The 22,728-nt window shown below is 44.7% G+C and overlaps 1 protein-coding gene across 4 annotated transcripts in view; it reads right to left on the reverse strand.

The window, feature by feature from the left end:
* PRDM5 (PR/SET domain 5) overlaps nt 1–21,331 on the reverse strand; it is a 119,348-nt gene extending 98,017 nt beyond the window's left edge. For all 4 annotated transcript variants that reach the window (XM_066632626.1, XM_066632627.1, XM_066632625.1 and 1 more), the window contains exons 1-2: nt 21,082–21,331; nt 19,215–19,298 (exon numbers count right to left, since the gene is read on the reverse strand). In XM_066632626.1, coding sequence (XP_066488723.1) covers nt 19,215–19,298; nt 21,082–21,174 — 177 coding nt within the window. In that variant the 5' untranslated portion in view covers nt 21,175–21,331. The remainder of the gene's footprint in view (nt 1–19,214; nt 19,299–21,081) is intronic.
* Between the last annotated feature and the right edge of the window lie 1,397 nt (nt 21,332–22,728).

Here is a 22,728-nt window from a genome sequence, read left to right on the forward strand (position 1 = left end):
CAGGACCATTCTATAGGCATTGCATTTTTCTTGGCCTGCCCTTCAAAGTGGACTGAGGGCCCAATCCTAAACTCAGCCAGTGCCAGCACTGGTGCTGGGTGCCGTAAACGTGCTGTAAAGCACGTTGACAGCACCAGGCGAGTAAGGAGCACCGCCAGGGGTAAGTGCAACCGCTGGATGGCAATGTGGCTTCTGGGGGGTGAGAGGAGGGCAGAACAAGGCTAGGGGAGGGTGAAGGAACCAGGGTTCTGCTCCACCGTATCCTGAACTCTGTGTCTCTGAGCAAAATAACTGAACTTTGGGCAAAATAGCTGGCGCAGATTTGAGAAGCCCCATTGTGCGGCTTGGGGCTTTCCCCCAAGAAAGAAAGTTAGAAGGGGACAAAGAGACCTCTAGCTGCTTTCTGCTGGATACAGCGGTAGCTGCTTTGGTGCTGCTGCTCCAGCAGGTGCTGGGAACCTCAGGATTTGGCTGCCTGGCACATTCACCTCCTCATCAGTAAACACACTTGCAGCTCAGTTTCACTTTTCATAGGATTCAACACATTTTTCTTGTTAGCCATGAGCTTTTCAGTTTCCGTTTCAGATCCACCAAAAATCAGGTTGCAGACCACAGCTTGGAAAACACTGATCTATGCAATTCTATTTTATTTGTTCATTTTAATCTTATCAGCATAATTCAGTTTGTCTCCTTTATTTCTACTGTCAAATATACTTTGCAAGGTTTGCCCTCAATTATTGTGTGCCTTTCCCAGCTCTGCCTGAAGAAGCCAGGGATTGAATCTGGGACTGTGTTCTTCTGGCTTCTTGTTAACATTCTGCCTGTGTCCCTCAAGTGTTCAAGCTGCCTGTCTGCATACCTTTCTATAAGCTTGCCTGCTTATAGTGTCCTGTGAAAGGAAGAGAAAAGTCTGCTTGGCACCACTGGTAAGAACAAAAATGAAGGTAACGAATGCAGTGAACTGCAGATAACTGAATCAGCAGATACTAGATTCACGGATGGGGGGGGTTGTATCTTTGTTCCCAAGCACTGTGAAATCCATGCTGCGAGTATCCATGTTATATCTTAGAAACTATGGTCAATCATTATCTGTTCTGATGAAAAGCAGCAAAACTTGCTATTTTTTTATTTCCAAATTCTTAGCTTCCTGCATTAAAAGATGGAAAAAGAAAATATACTTGATATGTTAATAGACTACATTGGCTGCTGTTAGCCAATAAGCTGCCATAAGCACATTTCAAGAGGCTTCATTCTAGTACTGTAATGTGAAAACACAAGGGTATAAATGTTTTCACTGCCTTTATGAAAATGCCGTGGCCACATGCTGTGAGGAGCAGTACAGATGTGGGTTTTGAAAGGCAAATGAAGAAGAATGGCAGAAGTTGGAAGTGCTAATGAGAGCACAGATGTGTTTACCTTTTCCGAACTGCTGTCTGAATTTGGGCAAAGTGCCAACCCCACTGTTGCAAAGATGCCTTGGATAATCTATCACCATTATGTCCAGCTGTGAGAATCACTAGCCCAAATTTTTACTCTAGCTTGCCTGTTTGACTGAAGAATCCTGCTATTACCTATATTTCCAGCAGAGCCCATGAGAAGGAGGGTACAGGGGGAATTTGTACCTGGGCCCACAGTCAAAAAGTGGGTCCAGGAGCCAAAGAAGGGGCCCCAGAAATTTCTTCAAATCTTATATTTTCCTAACTCATCCGGACTCATTGCTCACACAGGATGCTGGGTGCACTGCTCCTGCCACAAGCCAAACATGCTGGACCAAAGAATACACACAACATTCCTTAACACAGTGTCAAATCTGGGAGGAAACTGGCCTGCTACAGTAGTTCTTTGGCTTGTGGATTCACTTACAATGAAGGAGTGTATAGGAGTTCAGGGACACAGCTGCAGGACTACAGCTGCTGCAGAAGTAAGTTTTGGCACACACACAGGACACTTTCCACTCTAGTAAGAACATAAAAACAGCCCCACTGGATCAGGCCATCGGCCCATCTAGTCCAGCTTCCTGTATCTCACAGCGGCCCACCAAATGCCCCAGGGAGCACACCAGATAACAAGAGACCTCATCCTGGTGCCCTCCCTTGCATCTGGCCTTCTTACATAGCCCATTTCTAAAATCAGGAGGTTGTGCATACACATCATGGCTTGTACCCCGTAATGGATTTTTTCTCCAGAAACTTGTCCAATCCCCTTTTAAAGGCATCCAGGCCAGATGCTGTCACCACATCCTGTGGCAAAGAGCCACAGACCAACCACACGCTGAGTAAAGAAATATTTTATTTTGTCTGTTCTAACTCTCCCAACACTCAATTTTAGTGGATGTCCCCTGGTTCTGGTGTTATGTGAGAGTGTAAAGAGCATCTCTCTATCCACTTTATCCTTCCCATGCATAATTTTGTATTTCTCAATCATGTCCCCCCTCAGGCGTCTCTTTTCTAGGCTGAAGAGGCCCAAACGCCGTAGCCTTTCCTCATAAGGAAGGTGCCCCAGCCCCGTAATCATCTTAGTCGCTCTCTTTTGCACCTTTAAGTATAAGCCAAAATATGATGATGCTAATTTTCTGCAATGATTTTCTATATTTAAAGGATTTTAGAACTTAGTACCCCCTGAGAGAAGCTTCCTCTCAAAAGTCCTGAGTTCCAGATAAAACGGCAACAGGCAACTGAACTCTGAAAACCGTTCATCCTAATTCTTATGCTGTAGCCAAATGTGGGTCTCAGTTCCAAAATACAGTCGCTGAGCATGTGGAAGGGATGCAGGATCCTGGGCTGGTATCTTTAATGGTAACCTTTTGGTATGGACTTCCAACTTCATTGATTGCATCTTGTTCAGAATACATTTTTAAACAATGAGAATATTATTCCCACCCCACATTCTTCACACTGATTTCTTGTGCTGCAGCAGCATGTAATTGTCAATCTCTCACTGAATGGCTTGGTATCACTGAGGATACTGCTACGTTGTTTGAACGGGAACTTGTTTTATACCATGGCTGTCGGCAACACGTGAAGAGAGAGAGGGCAGCATTCATAAGGTGTTGCTGCTATACCCTGTTTATATTTGAGTTTGCCCTTAACATAACCTGGCAAGCAGCTCGGGGATCCCATCACCATTTATTTCATGGCGTATTATTGGACTGTTACCATGGAACATGCTTTGAGAGGGGTAAACATTTTTGGTTCCATTTCTTTCATTTTTGAAAAGCAGCTTAAGATTTTGTAAAATTATTATTTTCTAGATGGTTTGGGGGCCAAACTGGATATTACATGGGAGTTCTGAGATTGAAGAGCTCGGAAATATTCACTTATTCAAAAAGCAGCAATGCCCCCACTTTCCTTTGGACTGTGGACACGATGCAAAAGTAGTGGGGTTAAAACCAGCGATTTTTAACCAGTGTGGTGCAAAACAATGGTGTGCCACAACACAATGATGTGCTGTGAATGGTCCACAGGTGTGCCACAGGAGTTTAGGGGAAGATCATTTACTCATAGGGTCATTGGGGGATGTCAGCCCTCACCAGCAGCATGATGTGTCTTGTCAGTTATCAAAAAACTGATGGTGTGCCTTGACAATTTTAGGGCCCAATCCTATCCAATTTTCCAGCACTGGTGCAGCCGCAATGCAGCCCCAACGTAAGGGAACAGATGTTCCCATACCCTAAGGAGGCTTCAGTGACTGCTGCCCCACCACAAGATGCAGTGCATGCCCCATTGGCATAACTGTACCAGCACGGGAAAACTGGATAGGATTGGGCCCTTAGTGCCTTGCAGGGTGCCATGAGATTTAAAAGATTGGAAATTACTGGGTTAAACTTTTACCCCATGCCAGTTCCCAAGTCACATGCATTCAAGTTGCTTTTAGACTTTCAGAGAAAAGCATATACAGCAGTTTCCCTCCCACTTTAGTCCTTAGAATAAAAGGACTTAGAAAAAAAGTCCTCCTCTTTTTCCCATTAATTCACCTGCTCCTGGGTCTAGAACAAGACTGCCAGGTGGATCAGTGATCATGCTTTTTTGTCAATGGGTCAATTCGCTTCTTCACTGACAGACATAGGAAAAGTCTTAATATAACCAAGTTTAACAAAAGCCACATTAAAGTGGGCATTCTTGACACTGTGTTTATCTCTTCTTAAAAATAACCACTCCTGAGATTTGGGAAACAATATAAAAGTCCCATTTATTCTTTTCTTTTTTTTCCTAAGAAAGAGATTTGTTTCCAAAGAGACAGATCATGTGAATACAACTTATTTTTTAGTATAACGGGATTTGTTATATGGCTGTGAAAAAGCAGAATCTATACTTTTTACTGTGTTTGGAACAGACAAGCAAGGCCAATGCTAATTCTGGCATGAATATGGATGAAATTAAAGCTCTCATGTTTCAAACAGGCTGACATTTCTACAATAGTACACAATTTATGCTGCATTCTCAACATGAAAGGGTTGAAAGCCTAAAGGGACCATGGCAGTACACAAAACTGTACATTATACTAAGCAGACAAGCAAGGCAATTATGAAAATTGGCGCCTTCCTTTGGAAAATAGTATAACTGCAGTCTGCCTAGTCAGGCTGCGGACATCCACTGAAGTCAACGGGATTTCAGATATTTAACAGGGGGCAGAACTTAATCTCCATCTTCAACAGTCCTCGAGAAAAGTTGGCAAAGGAGCTAAAAGTTCAGAAATGACCCAACAGCTAAAAAGATTTCAAGGAGTATTGTGCAAGTTAAAAACAAAACAAAACAAAAAATAGCATTATTATTTCTTTTCCAGCCATTTGTGGATGTTGATCTTCAATTTCCATAACATTCTTCGCACAAAGTGTTCTTCACATTCCTTAATGTTGAGAAGAGATCATTAGTATTCCCATTATTCAGATGAAAAAACAAGCCAAGGAGTAGTTTCTTTTCCAATACATCCCAGCGGGGTCATTAGGAATGAACAGGAACTTGAGTGCAGGTTTCATGAGAAAAAAGCCAACACACATCATGCAATGGACACAATGGCTAACACAACTAAACCAACGCCATTAAAGGCCTGACAAGGAAGTTGAACAAAAACACTTAACAATATAGATTTATATCCCACCCAAATTTCCAGCAAACCAAATATTCTGGGGATTTGGACATACCTCCTAAAAAAGATGGGGAGAAAGAACATTGCTGACCAACCACATCTTAGCTTAATTGCAAACAACAAGCAAACTAAGGCATCATTTTAAAAGCCACATGTTCCCCACCCTGCTTCTCTCACATCTTCCATTTCTGTTTGTTTACAGCTCGTCCATGGCTTAGTACTCAGATGGCAAACCTCCTTGTGTCTGAGCTGTACTACTCAGGTTTAAATTAGTCCTCTCTAACTAGTACTACCTCTCAATGTGGATGATGGCCTTGGGAGGATGCAAATGAATACAGTGGACCCTACACATCCATGAGTCCAGTATCCGCAAATTCTACCATCCTCAGATATAGAAGGTTCATGTGGGTGCCTCCAGAGCAGTGGTCCTCACACTTTTAGCACCAGGACCCACTTTTTAGAATGAAAATCTGTCAGGACCCACCAGAAGTGGTGTCATGACTGGAAGTGACATCATCAAGCAGGAAAATTTTTAACAATCCTAGGCTGCAGAGTTCTACCCACACTTACCCGGGGTAAGTTCCATCTACTATCATTGTTAAAAGCATATACATAGTAGACTGTTACAAGTCTAGAACTGGAACATTTCCCTAAACGCAGTCACATTCATGGTAGCATCAAGTCTAATATATTAAAAATAAATATTGAAATGAATGGGGACCCACCTGAAACTGGCTTGCAACCCACCTAGTGGGTCTCGACCCACAGTTTGAGAAACACTGAGGTGGCCTCTCCTGGGTCATGTCAGGTCAGTGACCCACTCTATTGGCCTCTGCAGACCTCAGATTGACATGCAGAAGCCTCCAGAAGCTAATTCCAGTTTTTGGAGATAACTTCTGGTTTGACTGGAAGTAGCTTCAGGAGTCTTCTGCAGACCATTCTGAGGCCTGCAGAGGCCAACACAGGTTTGCCAGCCCAATGTGACCCAAGAGAGGCCTCCAGATAAGCAATTATGCAAGCTTCCAGAGTGGACACCAGCATCCGTGGAATTTTCTTATCTATGATGGAGGGGGGGGGGGTCTGAAACCAAACCCCCTGCAGATTTGGATGGCCCACTGTAGATGTGATCTGGAAACATACCAGCTATGGTGGCTGAATACCAGCCTGGAAGTGAAAAAAAAGTACCAGTAGGTAGGCCATTTTTTGAAATGATTTACATTGGCATACACTCCAGTCTCAAACTATGGGTGGAAAGGTAGGGAGCCCTGAATGAAATCCACAAACCCAGCTCCCTGATTCCCATGAATTCTAGGCAACTTATCCCCCCCATAGCCTTCTAAGCACAGTAGTTAAGGGAATCAGTGCAAGAAGTAGGGTGCCCCCCTTGGCCCCCATGTAATTGAAGTACTGCATTTGCTCCAAAGTGGCTCAGGTCATTTGCTAGGTGACTCTCCTAAGCTTGTAATGAAATCATGCAGAGACTGGCCAAAAACAGAATACAGGTTGAGACTAATTCCAGTGGGTTCCATTCCAAGCACTCACTTGGATTAAAACAAAAAAACAAAAAAACTATAGCAAATCAATTTAAAAAACAAAGTTTCTTTGCTCCAGTGATTGAAAAACAGCCTTGCTGACCTTTTGACTCTAAGAGTCATTAAGAAGACAATCCATCAGCACTTCACTCAGCCCCTCCCTTCACCAATGCAAAATGATCACCTTTGTTTCACGTGCTGGGGGAAGGAAGGGGTCCGCAGGAGAGAGGATTGATGGATTGTTAGCCTGCTGCCCTCTCTCTCTCTCTCTCAATCTCTCTCTCTCTCTCTCTCTCTCTCTCTCTCTCTCGTTAAGGAGGCTGTTGTTAAAGGACTGTTCAGTTTTTTAAACTGATTTTAAAGGGATGCATTTTTCCCCTTCTCCAGGGATCAGCACATTCTTTCTCATTTGCAGGAGCCATTCGTGTTGAGTCAAATCTGTGTATAAAAAATCCGTGTATAAATAGGCTGGACCTGTATACTTAAGCATATATGTGAACGGAAGTCAAACACTGTACAGGCAGCGAGGAGAGACATGTCAGCACAACAATGGCAATAAACAGATGGCTTCTTCTGCCAGGCTCAGTAAACACATTGCTTGCCATTTTGAGGATTGTTATTAAATAAGAAATGCAAGCAAACTACAGTCCCATATAAACTGCAAAGGGGGAGGAATATTCCGTGACTGGAATCTAATTTAATTTAATTTAGAAACAGAGCGTGTAAAGCCTAATGCTGGTTGTTCTTAGCAGCTTAAAGAACAACAGGCTTGTTCTTGGAACTGCTGGGCTCAAGAAAATGCTGTTCATTTCGACAGAGTTTGAGCCAATAGAGTCAACAACAGTGCAATCCTAGGTGTGCCTACGCAGAAGGAAGTCTCAGTGAACTCAATGGGACTTATTCCTAGCTTAGCATTTATAGAAATGTAGCCTTAAGGACTGTGCTTTCAGAGTTCCAGCGTCAGGCCTAGAAAGAAAAATGATATAACGTTTCTGCAGGAAATCTGCTAATCAATCTTTGGGACAACATAGAAATGTTTCAAGCCGAGAACTTTTGCTTTACTTCTGCAGAAAAACTGGAACATAGAAGACAATTTGTACCATTTTATTTGCTCAAGAGGAGACTTCATATGCATTACTGCATTCCACAGAATTTGGTAACGCGTCACAGCACCGTTAGCAATTATAGAGCCCAACAGAGACACATTCCTGCAGCAGGTTTATTCTGGTGCACTAATTGGATCAACAGATATGATCGGAAGACACACACTGAGGTGGGATGAGATTCATGTTGGACCAATATAACACAAGAAAACAATGATTATTCATGAACTGCAGTCATGAATACATCTTGCAGATTCTATTACTACCCTTGAGGAATCCCATTTGAACATATGATCACACCTAACAGGGTCACAGATTGGGAAAGTTTCCTGGATCTCAACTCTGCCTTATGGGCACAGTTAACAGACCTTGATGACAGGAGTGTCAACTAAGCGATGCCAAAGGTCTCAGTCAGGGTGATGACTCCACATCAGGGTGACATCTTCCTTTCATGTGGTCAGGAACCAGGATCACCACCCCCATGCAACACAGATGAGCTACAATAAAGTCATTCTCCAGGAAAAAAAACAAACACGCACTGTTAGAGTGGCTAACTCCATTAATAAGCACATTGGTTGGGACTTGGGAGGAGACGGACTCAAAATTCATCTGGTAAACACGATCAAACATGACACTTTTAAAAACATGTGTAGAAAACTATGAGGTTAAAAACCAGAAAGCAAACTTTGAAAATGTCTGAACCTGGACAAAGATTATTTGAAGTGCAGCTGCCCAAGGCCACTGGGAGATGGCAGAACATAAAACAAAATACATAAAGCCCCTTTTGAAGGGTAAGGAATCAAAACAAAAGCTGTTGCAAAAGTGAGCATTACTACATTATTGATCTGCAAGAACCCTCTGAGTTGAAATTTCAAATATCTTAGGGCACAATCCTAATCGGCAGTTATGCCGGCATAGGAGGCCCTGGAGGGTCGCAAACATGCCGTAAAGCACAGCATGCCGCAAGCATGCCTTAAAGCTCCATGGGTGGGAGCCGCGTCAGTGCATTCAGATGCGCCGATGCGCGGAGGCAGGCACAAGCCTCTGCGGTGGCTCCCGCGCCACCGCTTGTGTCCGCTCTCTTGTGCCAACGCAAGCAGCAAAGGCAGGCGTAGTGGGTGTGGGGAGGGGGCGGGAAGGGTCATTTCTGGGAGGGGGGACAATGGGTGGCCCCAGGGGCCTGGGGAGCCTGGGGTAGGGCTGGGACCCAGCGGTTATGCTGGAACCCAACCCCCGTTCCCAGAGAGAACGGAGCGGCTTCTAACTGCTCTGCTCTCCTCCAACTTGCGCCACCTCCAGAGGTGGCGCAGGTCCGAGGAGACCCATAGGGGCACGCAACCCTTACCCAGGGGTAAGGGAAAGAGCTTCCCCTTGCCCGTGGCTGAGCCGCTGCATCCAAAAAACCTGTGTTGGATGCAGCACAAGCCTCCTGGCTTGCCTGCTCCAGCACAGGTTTGGATTGAGCGCTTAGTTATGTTTAAGTTTCAAAATCAGAGTAAAGTTGATTGATGGAGAAACATCTGAATTGTTGGGAAAGCGAGATGGAACTCTCTCACCAATTACTACTTTAGAACTTTCCAGTCTTTGATCACAAACACTGCGAGGTTGACTCAAGACAGCACATAAAACTATTCCGGTACAAACACTGCAGCCAATATGTCACTGGAAGATGTGAGATCAAAAAGAAGAAGCAAATGTTCATTTTATTTTTTTTAAAAATATAGATATTAGGGATAGCTCTTGCAAAACACCTTATTCAGATAGGCATTGATATTTTCAGATCAACCATCTACAAGGGGAAGCCAAAATGGGGAGGCTGTCACCATGATCCAGATATGCTAGAGCAGTGTTTCTCAAACTGTGGGTCGGGATCGACTAGGTGGGTCATGAGCGAATTTCAGGTGAGTCCTCATTCATTACAATATTTTATTTTTAATATATTAAACTTGATGCTACCATGGTATGTGACTGCAGTTGAGGAAATATTACAGACTTGTACTTTGAACAAGCTACTATGTATATTCTTTTAACAATGATAGTAAATGGAACTTACTCCTGGGTATATGTGAGTAGGAATACAGTCTAGGATTGCGAAAAATTTTCCTACTTGATGTTGTCACTTCTGGTCATGACATCACTTCTGGTGGGTCCCGATAGATTCTCATTCTAAAAAGCGGGTCCTGGTGCTAAATGTGTGAGAACCACTGTGCTAGAGATCTGAAACTTGGTCCACTGACTCTTCCTTCTCTACATTTCCACCTCCTAGGCCCTAGGGCCACACACTTCTCACATCTGTGGAACAGTCCTTAAATACCATCGTTGTAGAAGTCGGCAGATTTGGAGGCACACCAGCTCTCATCATTGTAATGACCTCCACATCACTGTGGAAACTTCTTCCATGTAAACGTTTCTTCATATTTGGAAACAGGAAGAAGTGCCAGGTCAGGGCTTCATAGCCACAATTGTGCACAAGAGGGACTGTTCTTGCAGGTGCATTGTCAGGTAGAGAACCTTTTGGACAGCAAACCACATCTTTTTTCATTGATAACATACGGCAACTTTTTTAGTAAGTTCCTGTAGTATGCCCTGGTTATTGTCAGCCCTTTTTGTAAATAATTTGTCAGTATAATTTTTATTTATTTATTTTCCCAAAACCTGGACAAAGTGACTTTGCTGGTTGGCTGCTGCACCTTATCCTTTTTGGGGGTGGGGGATAAGGCATGTTTTGCTCATTTCTTTGGTTAAAAAAAAATCGATTTAAAGCCACTTCCTGTTAATGATCGAGGACAGGAAGTGGCTTTCAATCAATTTTTTTTTTACTATTACAGACAATTGGGGTTCCCTGCACCCCCAGAGGCTTGTATCCCCTTAGGTAAATGAAACACTACCACACCCAGCAGCAGCACGATCCTGGAGATTGCGTTTCTGCCTTCCCCCCTCCACCACACATACTTAGCACTCCCAACTCCCTTGTAGCAATTTGGGAAGCACTGAGTTAATTCATCCTGGTCATGTTTTCCTGATTCCCTGTACTGGACCTGGGTGGCTTCTGTTACTCCTTGCACATCTGATTAATGCTGATGCCCCATGAATGGTCAGTATTTCCATGGACATTAGAAGAGTTAATGGCAAGGAAACTACTTTGCGGGGTAGTTCAGGCTCTCATTTCCCGTCTCTCCTTTGTTCTGAATGGGTTTAGGACATTGCTTGCCGGGGCTTGCCGGGGCTTGCCAGGGCCACTTGGTCATAGGATTGGGAACCTATTCTTGTTGGCATCCTTCAGTCTCGGAGGACTATGGTATTGCACTCTGAATGGTGGTTCTGGAACAGAGTGTCCTCTCCAGTGAGCGAAGCCTGGGTAAAGTAGATATGGAGGATAGATTGTTACTCATGCAGCAAATCCCCCCTCTCCACGTCGCTGAAATGGTCCAATGGAAAGACAGAAGCCAATACGGTTGGTTCCAGCGGCATCGCAGGAGTTGCCAGAACATGACTGTGTTCAGCCATGAACTGCCTCAGGGACTCCGGCTCCAGATTTTGCCTTGAGGTTGACTCCTGAAGCTTTTTCCATAAATGGATGTAGCCACAAGGCAGTGGAGGTTTGGGATCAGAGTTTTCCTTCTCTCAGATGAGCTGCCTTCCCAGGCTAACAAGTCCCATCTACCCGCTGGCTGTTTAGTCACCTCTTACGACAAGTACAGCCAAACTGAGGGCCTATTCTTATCCCCCAGCCCCCATTGGTAAGGGGGAACCTATAGGCCTCTATAAAATACTGTAGGGGATGGCAAATATAGATTTATGTAAATCCTTTTATTGGATTTGTCCTCAGTGGGAAAATCAAATAATTAAACATCTCCCAAACCCATGGTTGGCTATGTCACAGTCACATAGTCTTCAGTCTTCAGTAGGTACTTCAATGAGACTCCTTCACAGCGAATGGTCTGTGGGTTATGGACAAAATATTTTCATACTGTTTCATGTGGTCGTTTTTAATTTGACAACTGAATTAATAACTGTTGTCTATTTCAGGTCTCAGGCATCTGATGACTAAGTATGTAGCAATGCTTAATTTCTTACCAAGGGAATAGTTGCAGCATGACAAAACAATAATGTCCTATATGTCTATGTAACTTGATCACAAATACCACCATTCTATGAACATAGAATATTTCATGTAAGAACTGTTTCTACAAAGACATGAGAAAAATATCAAACCATCCAGCATGGCTTCCTAAAGATGCCTTCCAAAAATGTTAGTCTCATCAGAGATCAAGCAACTCATATAAGGTCATTTATCCACAGGATATGGGCTGCAGGTCCAAATGCATCTATCATCACCAAAGCCCTACTGGATAAGGCTTTGAAGGTCTAGAGCAGGGGTGTCAAACTCATTTCATATGGAGGGCCACATAGCATTCATGATGCCTGCTGAGGGCTGGAAGTGATGTCATTAGGCAGGAAGTGATGTCATTAAACAAGTCATAACCAAAAAAACACTTTTTTCTCACTTAGGAACTCATTATCAGCAAATGACAAAAGAGAAAATATATGAATCTTGATCATATTTCAAGATATGGGAGAGCCCAATTTTCACGTGGGCTGCCCTTTCAGCAGTAACACCTCAGCACTACACAGCAGCTAAAAGCCTGAGGGCCTTATAAAAAGCTTCTGCGGGCTGCATCTGGCCCCCAGGCCTTATGTTTGACACTCCTGGTCTAGACGCATTTGGGATCAAGTCCTGGCAAGCTATAAGAAACAGTTGCACAAAATCTGAATGATAAGACTAAACTCAGGACTGATCTACACATAAAAAACACATGGTTCCACCTTCCTGGGACCACCTAATTTCAGAATACACATGGAGAGGGTTACATGACTTCCACTTGTCAAAGATTCTGTGCCCAACAGAATTATACATCAAGGTGAAGGGATCTTCTTCACCGATCACCCAATGCTCAATTTTCTGCGAACAGAGTTTTTTTATATGAACATTCAAACATGTTCAGTGGTGCCTAAGAAAATTTAGCTACAAACAAATGTTCAGTAATGGGCAAGAGGTCTGGTCTAGAGGGTAGAGCCTCCGTTAGCCTGAAGATAACATCAGAAGGTCGCCAGTTCGAGGACACCGGCAGCTCCCTGAATGGCTGAGAATGGTGAGACCTTGAAGCAGCTGACAAGCCCAGCTGAGTGATTCCACCTGCTCTTGCTGTGAGCAAGAAGCATCTTGGCTGCCCTCCATGTGAGAGATGGATCTGCTTGCCAGCCTGCGTGGGAGAACTGGAGGCCGGAAGTGAGACCAAAAACTAGGAAGATCCATTCTGAAATGTTGCTGGTTCTTGAAAGAAAGAACATCTATGATCGTAAAAATCCCCTTGAGGGGGTTTAGAAACGCCTGCCTAGGTAAACCGCCTTGAATAAAGTCAGAGGAGTAATCTGATGACCAGAAAGGCAGTATATAAATACCTAGTTGTTGTTGTTGTTGTTATTATTGAGAGAGAAAAAGAATTTTGGCTCTGAAAACTCTCAGAGCTGACATCCTGAATGCACTAAAGAAAAGTTAGCTTTGTGGGATATGAAAGGCTTCAGAGGAAGAACCAACTTCCCATGTCCTTCTGAAGACATAGTAGAGCAGGAAGAGTGATCGCATGCAGCCAAGGGTGGACAAGAGAGAATCAATGAGCTAGACACTTCTCCTTTAAGAATGCTTCCATGCTACTGGTGGTGCTGGCCAGATTACAAGATCAGTTAGTCAAAAATCCCATTGTCTGTAGAGGAGAAAGCACACATCCTTTTTTTCCCCTCTGTGAACACCACCCACGCAAGTACCGGTTTTTCCATGTCCCACTGTCTCTAGAGTCAAGCCACTGTGCGTGTGTGGGAGGGGGAAATGGGGATGGAATACAATACACAGCCATAACTTCAGCAAAGGAGAGTCTTCTCTGTTCTCTCCTCCATTCTGTGACCTCTTTCCTTTCTTGCCAACACTGTATTACAGGTTGAGACTGATGGCAAAAAACACACTATAGCAAATCAAGTTAAAAGTTTCTTTGCTCCAGTGATTTCAAAACAGCCTTGCTGACCTTTGTGATGTAAGATAAGAGTCATTAAGAAGACAATCCATCAATCAGTCCTCCTCTTCACCAATGCCCCTCCCTTCACCAATGCAAAGCGATCACCTTTCTTTCACAAGGTGAGGGGGAAGGGAGGGGTCTGCTGGAGAGAAAAGGATTGATGGGTTGTCAGCCAGCTGCCCCCCCTCTCATTAAGGAGGCTATTAAGGCTATTGTTAAAGGACTGTTCCGTTTTTTAAAACTGATTTTAAAGGGATGCATTTTTCCCCTTCTCCAGGGATCAGCACATTCCTTCTCATTTGCAGGGGCCATTCCTGTTGAGTCAGATCCCTGTATAAAAAAATCTGTGTATAAATAGGCTGGACCTGGATTTTTTTTAAAGCTGCCACACAGCCACATCTTACCACAGGCAGACTGCTACCCAACCATCTCCCACTTGCAGAGGAGTCTGGCCAGCTAAAAACAGCACCACAGTCCCTGTGGCAGCTGCAGCATTTCACATGCATGCAGAAAATCTACAGAGGTAAGTACCACCTGCCATGCTGTAGTGTATCACCCAGTAGTACTCTTGTCACTGGTTGAAAAGTACTACCTTTGCTAAATATTCCACTCCTTTTTCAAGGAGAAAGGACAAGCCAAAGTAGATCTATGAGGACAGTACTCACATCACATATTACTTCAGTAACACAGGAGGCAGATTGCAAGAGAGCAGAGAAGTGTGCTGGGCGTGAACTTTCTAATAGACTTTGGGCCCAATCCTATCCAACTTTCCAGCACCAATGTGGCTGCAATGCTGCCCTGAGGTAAGGGAACAAATGTTTCCATACCTTGAGGAGGCCTCTGTGATTACCTCCCCACCACAGGATGCAGTGCACTGCCCCATTGGCACACCTGTACCGGCACTGGAAAATTGGATAGGATTGGGCCCTTTCTAATCTGATTTCACTTCCTGGATATTGTTTTTAGCTCAGGTTCTGCTCCAGCCATTTAACCAGTTAAGGTGTCCTCACCAAGAGGAAGCAGTGATCAGATAAAAACCAGTGTTGTAATTTATGTTTCTGCACCTATGAAGGAGGATGCTTCTTCATAAACTGGAGCAATTTTAAATTCTGGTTAGATGTGCAGCAACACAGTCATAAAAATCGTAATATATGTGTTCCAGCAAAACAGCCACTAGCTTGGCTAACAGATACAGCTTGCCTTCATCGTTTCTGGAATGACTATCAATATAAACCTGGACAGCTGAGTTTTACCTTATAGATTCCTGGCACTGATTTTCCAATCCAAGGCCACTTCACAGCATGATTTATAATGCCCTACAACACTTGTATTCAGATCAGTGTCTCTAAACATAAACCACTCGGGTTCAAACATTCAGGAAGCCATAAAATGTGGCATGCAGGAATCTGTGCATGATTCCGAAAATAGGTTGAAGGGAAAAAAAGTTATGAAATAGTCTCAGAAAGGCTTATAAAACCTGCTCTGATGGTCAGAGCACAAAAGCCACTTCACTAAACACGCTGGGATATTTTTCAAACGATTTGATATTCAAGAGATTATTATTACGCTTCCAGGTATTAAGGCAACCTATTTTCAGTCTGCACCAAAAAGAAAACATAAATAAGATCGAATTGAACAATCTAATGTGCCTCACTTTACTCATCAGCATAGAACTACTCTTAAACTGCAGTTTAAAATATAGTTAATATCAGACCTATATACACTCTGGGCTTAAAACTCTAGGCCAAATGTACCCAAGGTCGGTGCCAGGAACAAACCATTTCTGCAATTTATGCATATTTGCATACAATTGTTTATTTTGCATCATTTATTCTACTGGAAGGATCTATAATCACAGGAATTATCAAATGACTTTCCAGGTATTTATGCCACACCCCCAACTATTACCCAGACTTCTTCCACTACCCACCTTCGCAGCTAATTTTCAACCTTTTTCATTTCATGGCACACTGACAAGGCACTAAAATGGTCAAGGCACACCATCAGGTTTTTGACAATTGACAAGGCACACTATGCTGCCAGTGGGGGGGGGGGCTCACATCCCCCATTGGCCCTACTAATAAATGACCCTTCCCCAAATTCCTGTGGCACACCTGTGAACCACTTACAGCACTCCAATGTGCCACAGCACAGCGGTTGAAAATGGCTGTACTTTTGAGATGTTACCAAGCAAACATGACCCACACACCTTCAAACTGTGCTTAAAAGTTGCCTTTTGGGGAAAAGTTTTTTGAAAGCTGAGATGTTCAAGACACTGAATATTATATTCTGTGCCCATTTCTGCAATTGTGAAGTTTCAGAAAACCCACATTCTGAGATATGACCAATGACAAACAGGTCAGCTACATGATAAATGTATCAGCTGCTCTGACATTACAACCCTCAACAACTCTTGTCTTCAACTCATGTGGGAAATTACCAAGCCGACTCAGAACGTTTGTCAACGTGCCACTAGAAAGAAAGCAGACACTGCCCACGCACCGAAACAGGCCACATCACACTTCACATAGGAGCATTAGACATTCAGTCTAGAAGACGTCAATGCTGGCATTTTTCTGTCCAGAAATGGCCAGTTGCTCCAGGACCCAGACAAGAGGGTGGCTCGCATATGCCTATGCTTTTCCTTATGCTTCTCCCACATGATAAGAAGACTGGCAGGAAAACTGGCAGGCAAACTGCCTTGGCATCACGCCACCCCTCATCTTCAGACAAAGTTCTGGTATCATAGGCAGAGGTATTTTTTTCCTCAGCAGGTAGCATTCCTCTTCAAATGCTCTGCCCCAGTTTGTAGTCATTCAGTGATTACATCACTGATGTATCAAAAGGCGACAGGCCAGAGCATGCAGCCTGTCTGCCACCACAAGTCAAAGACTCTGCACACTGGCAGATGCCCGATACTCACCAGCACCAGTAAGTGTGCTTAGCAGGGGGTGGGAGAGAGGCAAGGGTGGACAGAACAAAGCAGAGGTGGGTGGAATGGAGTGGTGGGGGCACTGCTGCATAACCATGTGCCATGTGGGTATCACCGCATTACGGCACAGGGAGTTGCAGTGGATTTGGGCCGACAGTGAGATAGAACTGAAAATAATGCCACCTGTAGGAAATTTCCTACAGGAAATCCTTGTCCAGGCTACAGGATACTAGGCTACAAGGATAAAAGAATTATTCTTGATCCATGGAACTCCTTGCCACAGGATGTGGTGATGACATCTAGCCTAGAAGCCTTTAAAAGGGAATTGGACAAATTTCTGGAGGAAAAGTCCATCACAGGTTATGTGCCAGGATGAGTATGTGCAATCCCCTGATTTTAGAAGTAGGCTACCTCCAAATACCAGGTGCAAGGGAGGACACCACGATGCAGATCTCTTGTTGTCTTTTGCGCTCCCCGAGGCAGCTGGTGGGCCACTGTGAGACACAGGAAGCTGGACTAGATGGGCCTTTGGCCTGATCCATTAGGGCTCTTCTTATGTTCTAAGAAAATGACTTCATTTTTTATTCCTCACACCAACCCAAAATACTCAACCTTAACTTAAGCATTTCAGTATAGACAAAACTCTGCACTAAAGGTAAAGCTGAGAATAAAAGGGGAAGGGGAACTTGCATGGGAGAAAAGCAAATTGCATCAGTACCAGGCTTTGGACTTATTACAGTGGACCTGCCACATTTGCAGGTCCCAAATCCATGGATTGAGGGCCAAATCCTATCCAACTTTCCATCCCTGGTGTAGCTGTGCCAATGGGGTGTACACTGCATCCTGTGGTGGAAAGTTAGATATGGAGGCCTCCACAAGGTAAGGGAATGCTTGTTCTCTTGCCTCAGGGCTGCACTGCAGCTACACCAATGCTGGTCAGTTGGATAAAATGGAGCCCTTAACCATCTGCAGGTACCTGGAGTCTACAGAAGCCTCTCCTGGGCTGGCGACCCTCTCTGTTGACCTCTGCAGGCCTAAGAATGGCCCGCAGAAGCCTCCAGAAGCTAATTCCAGTTTTTGGAAGCCAACCTCTGGTGGCCAACCTCTGGTTGGCTTCCAAAAATGCAAAGTAGCTTTCGGAGGCTTCTGGGGGACTTTCTGAGGCCCACAAATAGAGTGGGTCATCGGCCCAGTGCAACCCAGCAGAGGCATCCAGAGGCTCCAGGTAAGTAATTGTGCAAGCTTCAGGACTGGACCCCAACATATTTATGGAGGGGGGTCTGGAACCAAATATCCATGGATAAGGAGGGCTCACTATACTTGCGTTCTTGTTGATCTAATAACTATTCAACCGTAACAGAGTCTTCTAGCTCCTTATTAACCTATTTATTTCAGCACACACTTTTGTGGACCACACTCTCCTTCATCAGACGTATGACATAAAATCCTCAGGCATATAAATTAATGCTGAAATGAATCGGTTAGTCTTTTAAGGTGCTACAAGACTCTTTGTTGTTTTGTGTCCTTTTTAAAATACTAAGAGTTATGTAATATGGATTTTTAAATCTTGCTCTTTTCTTTTTAAAGGCACGCATTACATTTATAATTCACCAGTCTCAGTTTAGATCCCTAACACTCTCATAATTACTTCCCAAAATGGAATTAAATACAGAACTTCTCTGTATCTCCTCCTAATAAGCACACTGCATTATGTCATCACACTGTGCATTGCTGTCTCCTCCTCATATCACTGGTTGTTGGTGGAAGAAACAGAGGTGTGCACAGAACAGTTACATTACATTGTACAATTAAACAGTATTACATTAACATAATTGTTAATGTATTCATTTTTATCTTGCCTCCTCCAAGGAGTTTGTGATCCACCCCTTATCCTCACAAGAAACCTGAGAAGTAGATTTGGTTGAGAAAAAGCAATTGCAGGGACTTGAACTAGGGACTATCTGGTCTATGACCAACACTGTGTTCCTACATAACACACTGGCTTACCTAACTAGATTTTACAACTCGATCTTGTAGATTTTACAAGAAACTGGGTGGACGAGAACACCTAGAGCAGGAATGTCAAACTTGTTTACTACATAGGGCCGAAGTTAGCATTCATGGTGCCCTGAGGGCCAGAGGTGACATCATTAAGCAGAAAGCAACATCATTAAGCAGATAGCCAGGAACAAGCATTTATTGTCGCAGAGAAACTCATTAGCTGCAAATGACAGAAGAGAAAATGTGCAAATCTTGTTCACCTTTTCAAGATATGAGAGAGCCCAATTATCAAATGGAGAAAGCCCAATTATAATGGTGGCTAGATAAATTGCTTCCAGGGGCCACATTCAACCCATGGGCCTTAAGTTTGACACCCCTAATCTAGAGGCATCCAGTTAAATCTAAAGTCATTGCACTTAAAGACCACTGTTGCCCAGCAGAGTTCTAGCTGCCAGGCACACAGTGGTAGAGCCACTCCCACAAATCTCACCTCCCACATCAACCTGCAGTCCGTATTTTCATCCAGCTCCTGGGGCATGCGTTTTTCTCCTGCAAACGGACCAAATTTTTCACCCTAAAGAACAGTAACACAGGTAAAACGGCATTGGTATCTTTCCTTTTATTTCCATAGAAAGTGCATGGCTAACTTGAGCATTACCTGTATATCTATTCAAGTTCTTAGCTCGAAGCTGCCTCTTGGAGGGCTGCCCTGTTTCCTTAGTGCTCAGTGATGCAATAAACTGCACAATTGTACAAGGTGCTATAAGGAAGCACTGACTTATAGGATCATATGGGTCAATCTTAGCCATGGCAAAGATGGACTATTCCTTCCCTTGCAGTGGGTGGCACAGAGAGTCAACTTTTGTGCAAATAAACTGCTTTTGCTGCCAGCCAAAGACATACACTGTGTACATGCTGTCAGAGAGATGAAGTGCTATGTGATAAGCTGCAGGTACACAGGTGTGTACCTACTAATAGTGTGAAACAGGAACCAGAGAAATAATTAGGTGTAAAAGTCATATGACAACAAAGAAGTTAGCATTAATTCAGGGCACAATGGCCAAACACCTGCTACCTAAGCAAAAGCATCGTCAAGAACCCCACAACCACCACTCGCAACTGTTTATATGCACAGCTTTTCCCCGAAGCATCATAAGTTGCCCCCAAGTCTCCATATAGTTTGAGGCTTGCAAAAAAGAAACAAAAACATAGTTGTTTCTGATCCTTCCCTTTGTTCTGGAACAGTGGTTCTCACACATTTAGCACCAGGACCCACTTTTTAGAATGAGAATCTGTCAGGTCCCACTGGAAGTGACGTCATGATCAGAAGTGACATCAATAAGCAGGAATAGTTTTAACAATCTTATGCTGCAATCCTACCCACACTTACCCAGGAGAAAGTCCCACTGACTATTATTGTTAGAAGACTATACATAGTAGCTTGTTCAAAGTACAGGTCTGTACCATTTCCCCAAATGGCAACCTTCTGTCTCGAAAGACTATGGTATAAGCCTACAGCACCTGGTATTCCCAGGTGGTCTCCCATCCACATACCATGGGAGCATCAAGTCTAATATATTAAAAATAAAATATTGAAATGAATGGGGACCTGAAATTGACTCATGACCCACCTAGTGGGTCCCAACCCACAGTTTGAGAAACACTGCTGTGGAGGCTGCAAACTGGGATACCCAGACATGATGTAAACTGAACAGCTTCCCCATTCTGGTCTGAGAGGGAAACGGTTACACCTAATTATTTCTCTGGCTCCTGTTTCACACTGTTAACGTAGGCTGCAATCCTAGCCACACTTTCCTGGGAGTAAGTCCCATTGACTGTAATAGGACTTACTTCTGAGTAGACATGCCTAGGACTGGGCTCCTAGTTTTGTTTTGTTTTGTTAAGTTCTGTTCTCCTTTGTTATTGCTGGTTTGACTCCTGCTCTGTCCAGGAGAGCTTCAGACAAAGGACCCAGGAAAAGACTTTTAGAGAGCAGTTGAGAATGTGTGTGATCATTTTTTCTCCACTTGCCACCACTCACTGCTAAGCAGACGGAAGTGGAACGAGGAGTGACAAAGAGAGGGGGCTGGGATTTAACCTTGAACTCTGAAAGCCTGCACAGAGAAAGGTGGGGGGGGGAGAGAGAGAGCGAGCTGCAGTGATCTCCTGGAATACGTGGCAGGGGAGAATCCAGCATTGATGAGACGTTGGAAAAAAAGCAGGAGGGAAGGAGGTTCAGAAAATAGCCTGCAAAAGCCACAGCTCGCTTTGCTGCTGCTGCTGCATTGCACCCCTCCTCCTCCTCCTTCCCCCATCCCAAGCCCCTGATGCCCCTCAGCCTTACAAGGATCACCCACCTTTTTCACTCTCCGGGCTGTAAAAAGCCCCATCCCGTCTTGGATTTGAGATGACTTCAGGGCAAACCTGTCCGGCACGTACATGCCCAGCATTGTGCACTACTTGGGGAGGTGGGGGGGGGGGAGAGGGACAAAGTGTGTAGCCTCCTCCCTGCTGCTAAATGGGAGAGGAATCAAGAGGCACTTTTCATTGCACAGAACAGGACGTGGTGGGGCAAAAGGGAGGGGGAAGGAACAGGGAGAGGATCTCCCCCCCTTCCCCTGCTCCTGGAAAGAGGGTGGAGCCTTTCTCCCCCAGCTTTCCTACAGCCGCGGCTGGGCAGGGGCTTCTCCAGCAGCTGGGAGGAAAAGCCGCGCTCCGATTGGCTGGAAGTTTTGTTGCAGCGAGAGAGAAGAGGCGAGGATTCCATCCGGCAGAGGAGAGGCTGTGCGGGAGCTGCGAGCCAGCCAGCCAGGCACAGCTGCCCTGGTGGCTACGCGCGCCGGGCGCAGCGCATCCCGAGCTGATGCCGTCCAGCGCGCGCTCCGGAGAGGGCGGGGGGACCTGCCTCTAGGCCTACGACGTGCTGCAAGTCTCTGGCCACAGGGCCCCTGCTGATGTGGCAAAGGTGAACAGTCTCCAAGGCAGCTGCCTAGATTTCTTTGTGCTGGGGCAGTGGTCCCAACGACAGATCTGTTGGGTCCCACTAGCATGACATCATTAACCTGGAAGTGATGTCATGGCTGGGAGTGACATCATTAATTTAGGCTTCAAGCCTAAGCCCTGTCATTAGAGCACTCTTGCTGATAATTTGCGTAGCCTGGAATTTAAATGATCCAGCTATGAAGTCAAAGCAGAAGACAGACTCAGATCCTTCTACAACCACACAGCCCCTCCCCCCTTTTCCAGCCTCCCACCTTCCCACCTATTCAGGGCAAAGCACCAGGCCTCTATCCCACCAAGTGTCTGCCTCGCCCAGCAGCTCTGTACCATGTAATTTTCAGCTCTGTATTTTCATTGGCGGCTGAGCTAGGTGCTACATGACCCATCTGAGATTGGCTCGCGACCCACCTAGTGGGTCCCAACCCACAGTTTGAGAAACACTGTGTTATGGCTTGCCTATGCTTCAGATGCACACAGGTCAAGCTACCCCATAAAAAGAAACAAAGTGACAACAACATGAGGCCAAGGAAGAGTGAGCATTCCGACTTCAGCGTCATATTTGAGCGAGAGATCTGGGCAGGGTGTCCTAGGAGCTCCGCAGGCCACCTGAACTGTATGTTTGACACCCCTGGTTTAAAGTAACACACAGACACAGAGGGAATAAGAAGAGCTGTCAGTCAGCTCAGTCGCTATGCTGGCTTGCAAGGGACAAAACTGGCAGGGACACCTGTGTAATTAAAGCCCCCAGGGAGAGCTACCTCTGTTTGCCCAATTATAAAAAAGACAGCACTTGTGTCAGCAGTCTGTGGGGAGGTATCAGAAAGAGTTGCCTCTAGCAGTTTAGGCTGTAATCATGGTGTAATCATGTAAACGTCCAATGGGGAAAAAGGCAGGGCAGCTGGCTAGCCAATCAAAAAATAGCAGGATGCCTAGATCAGCAAGCTCTAGGGAGGCAGCAGGAAGAGTAGCTTCTCTTTTGTTTTAAAAATAAAAAGCCAAGAAAA

The sequence above is a fragment of the Tiliqua scincoides genome, chromosome 6 (assembly GCF_035046505.1).
Source record: "Tiliqua scincoides isolate rTilSci1 chromosome 6, rTilSci1.hap2, whole genome shotgun sequence".
In the NCBI taxonomy this organism is placed as follows: domain Eukaryota; kingdom Metazoa; phylum Chordata; class Lepidosauria; order Squamata; family Scincidae; genus Tiliqua; species Tiliqua scincoides.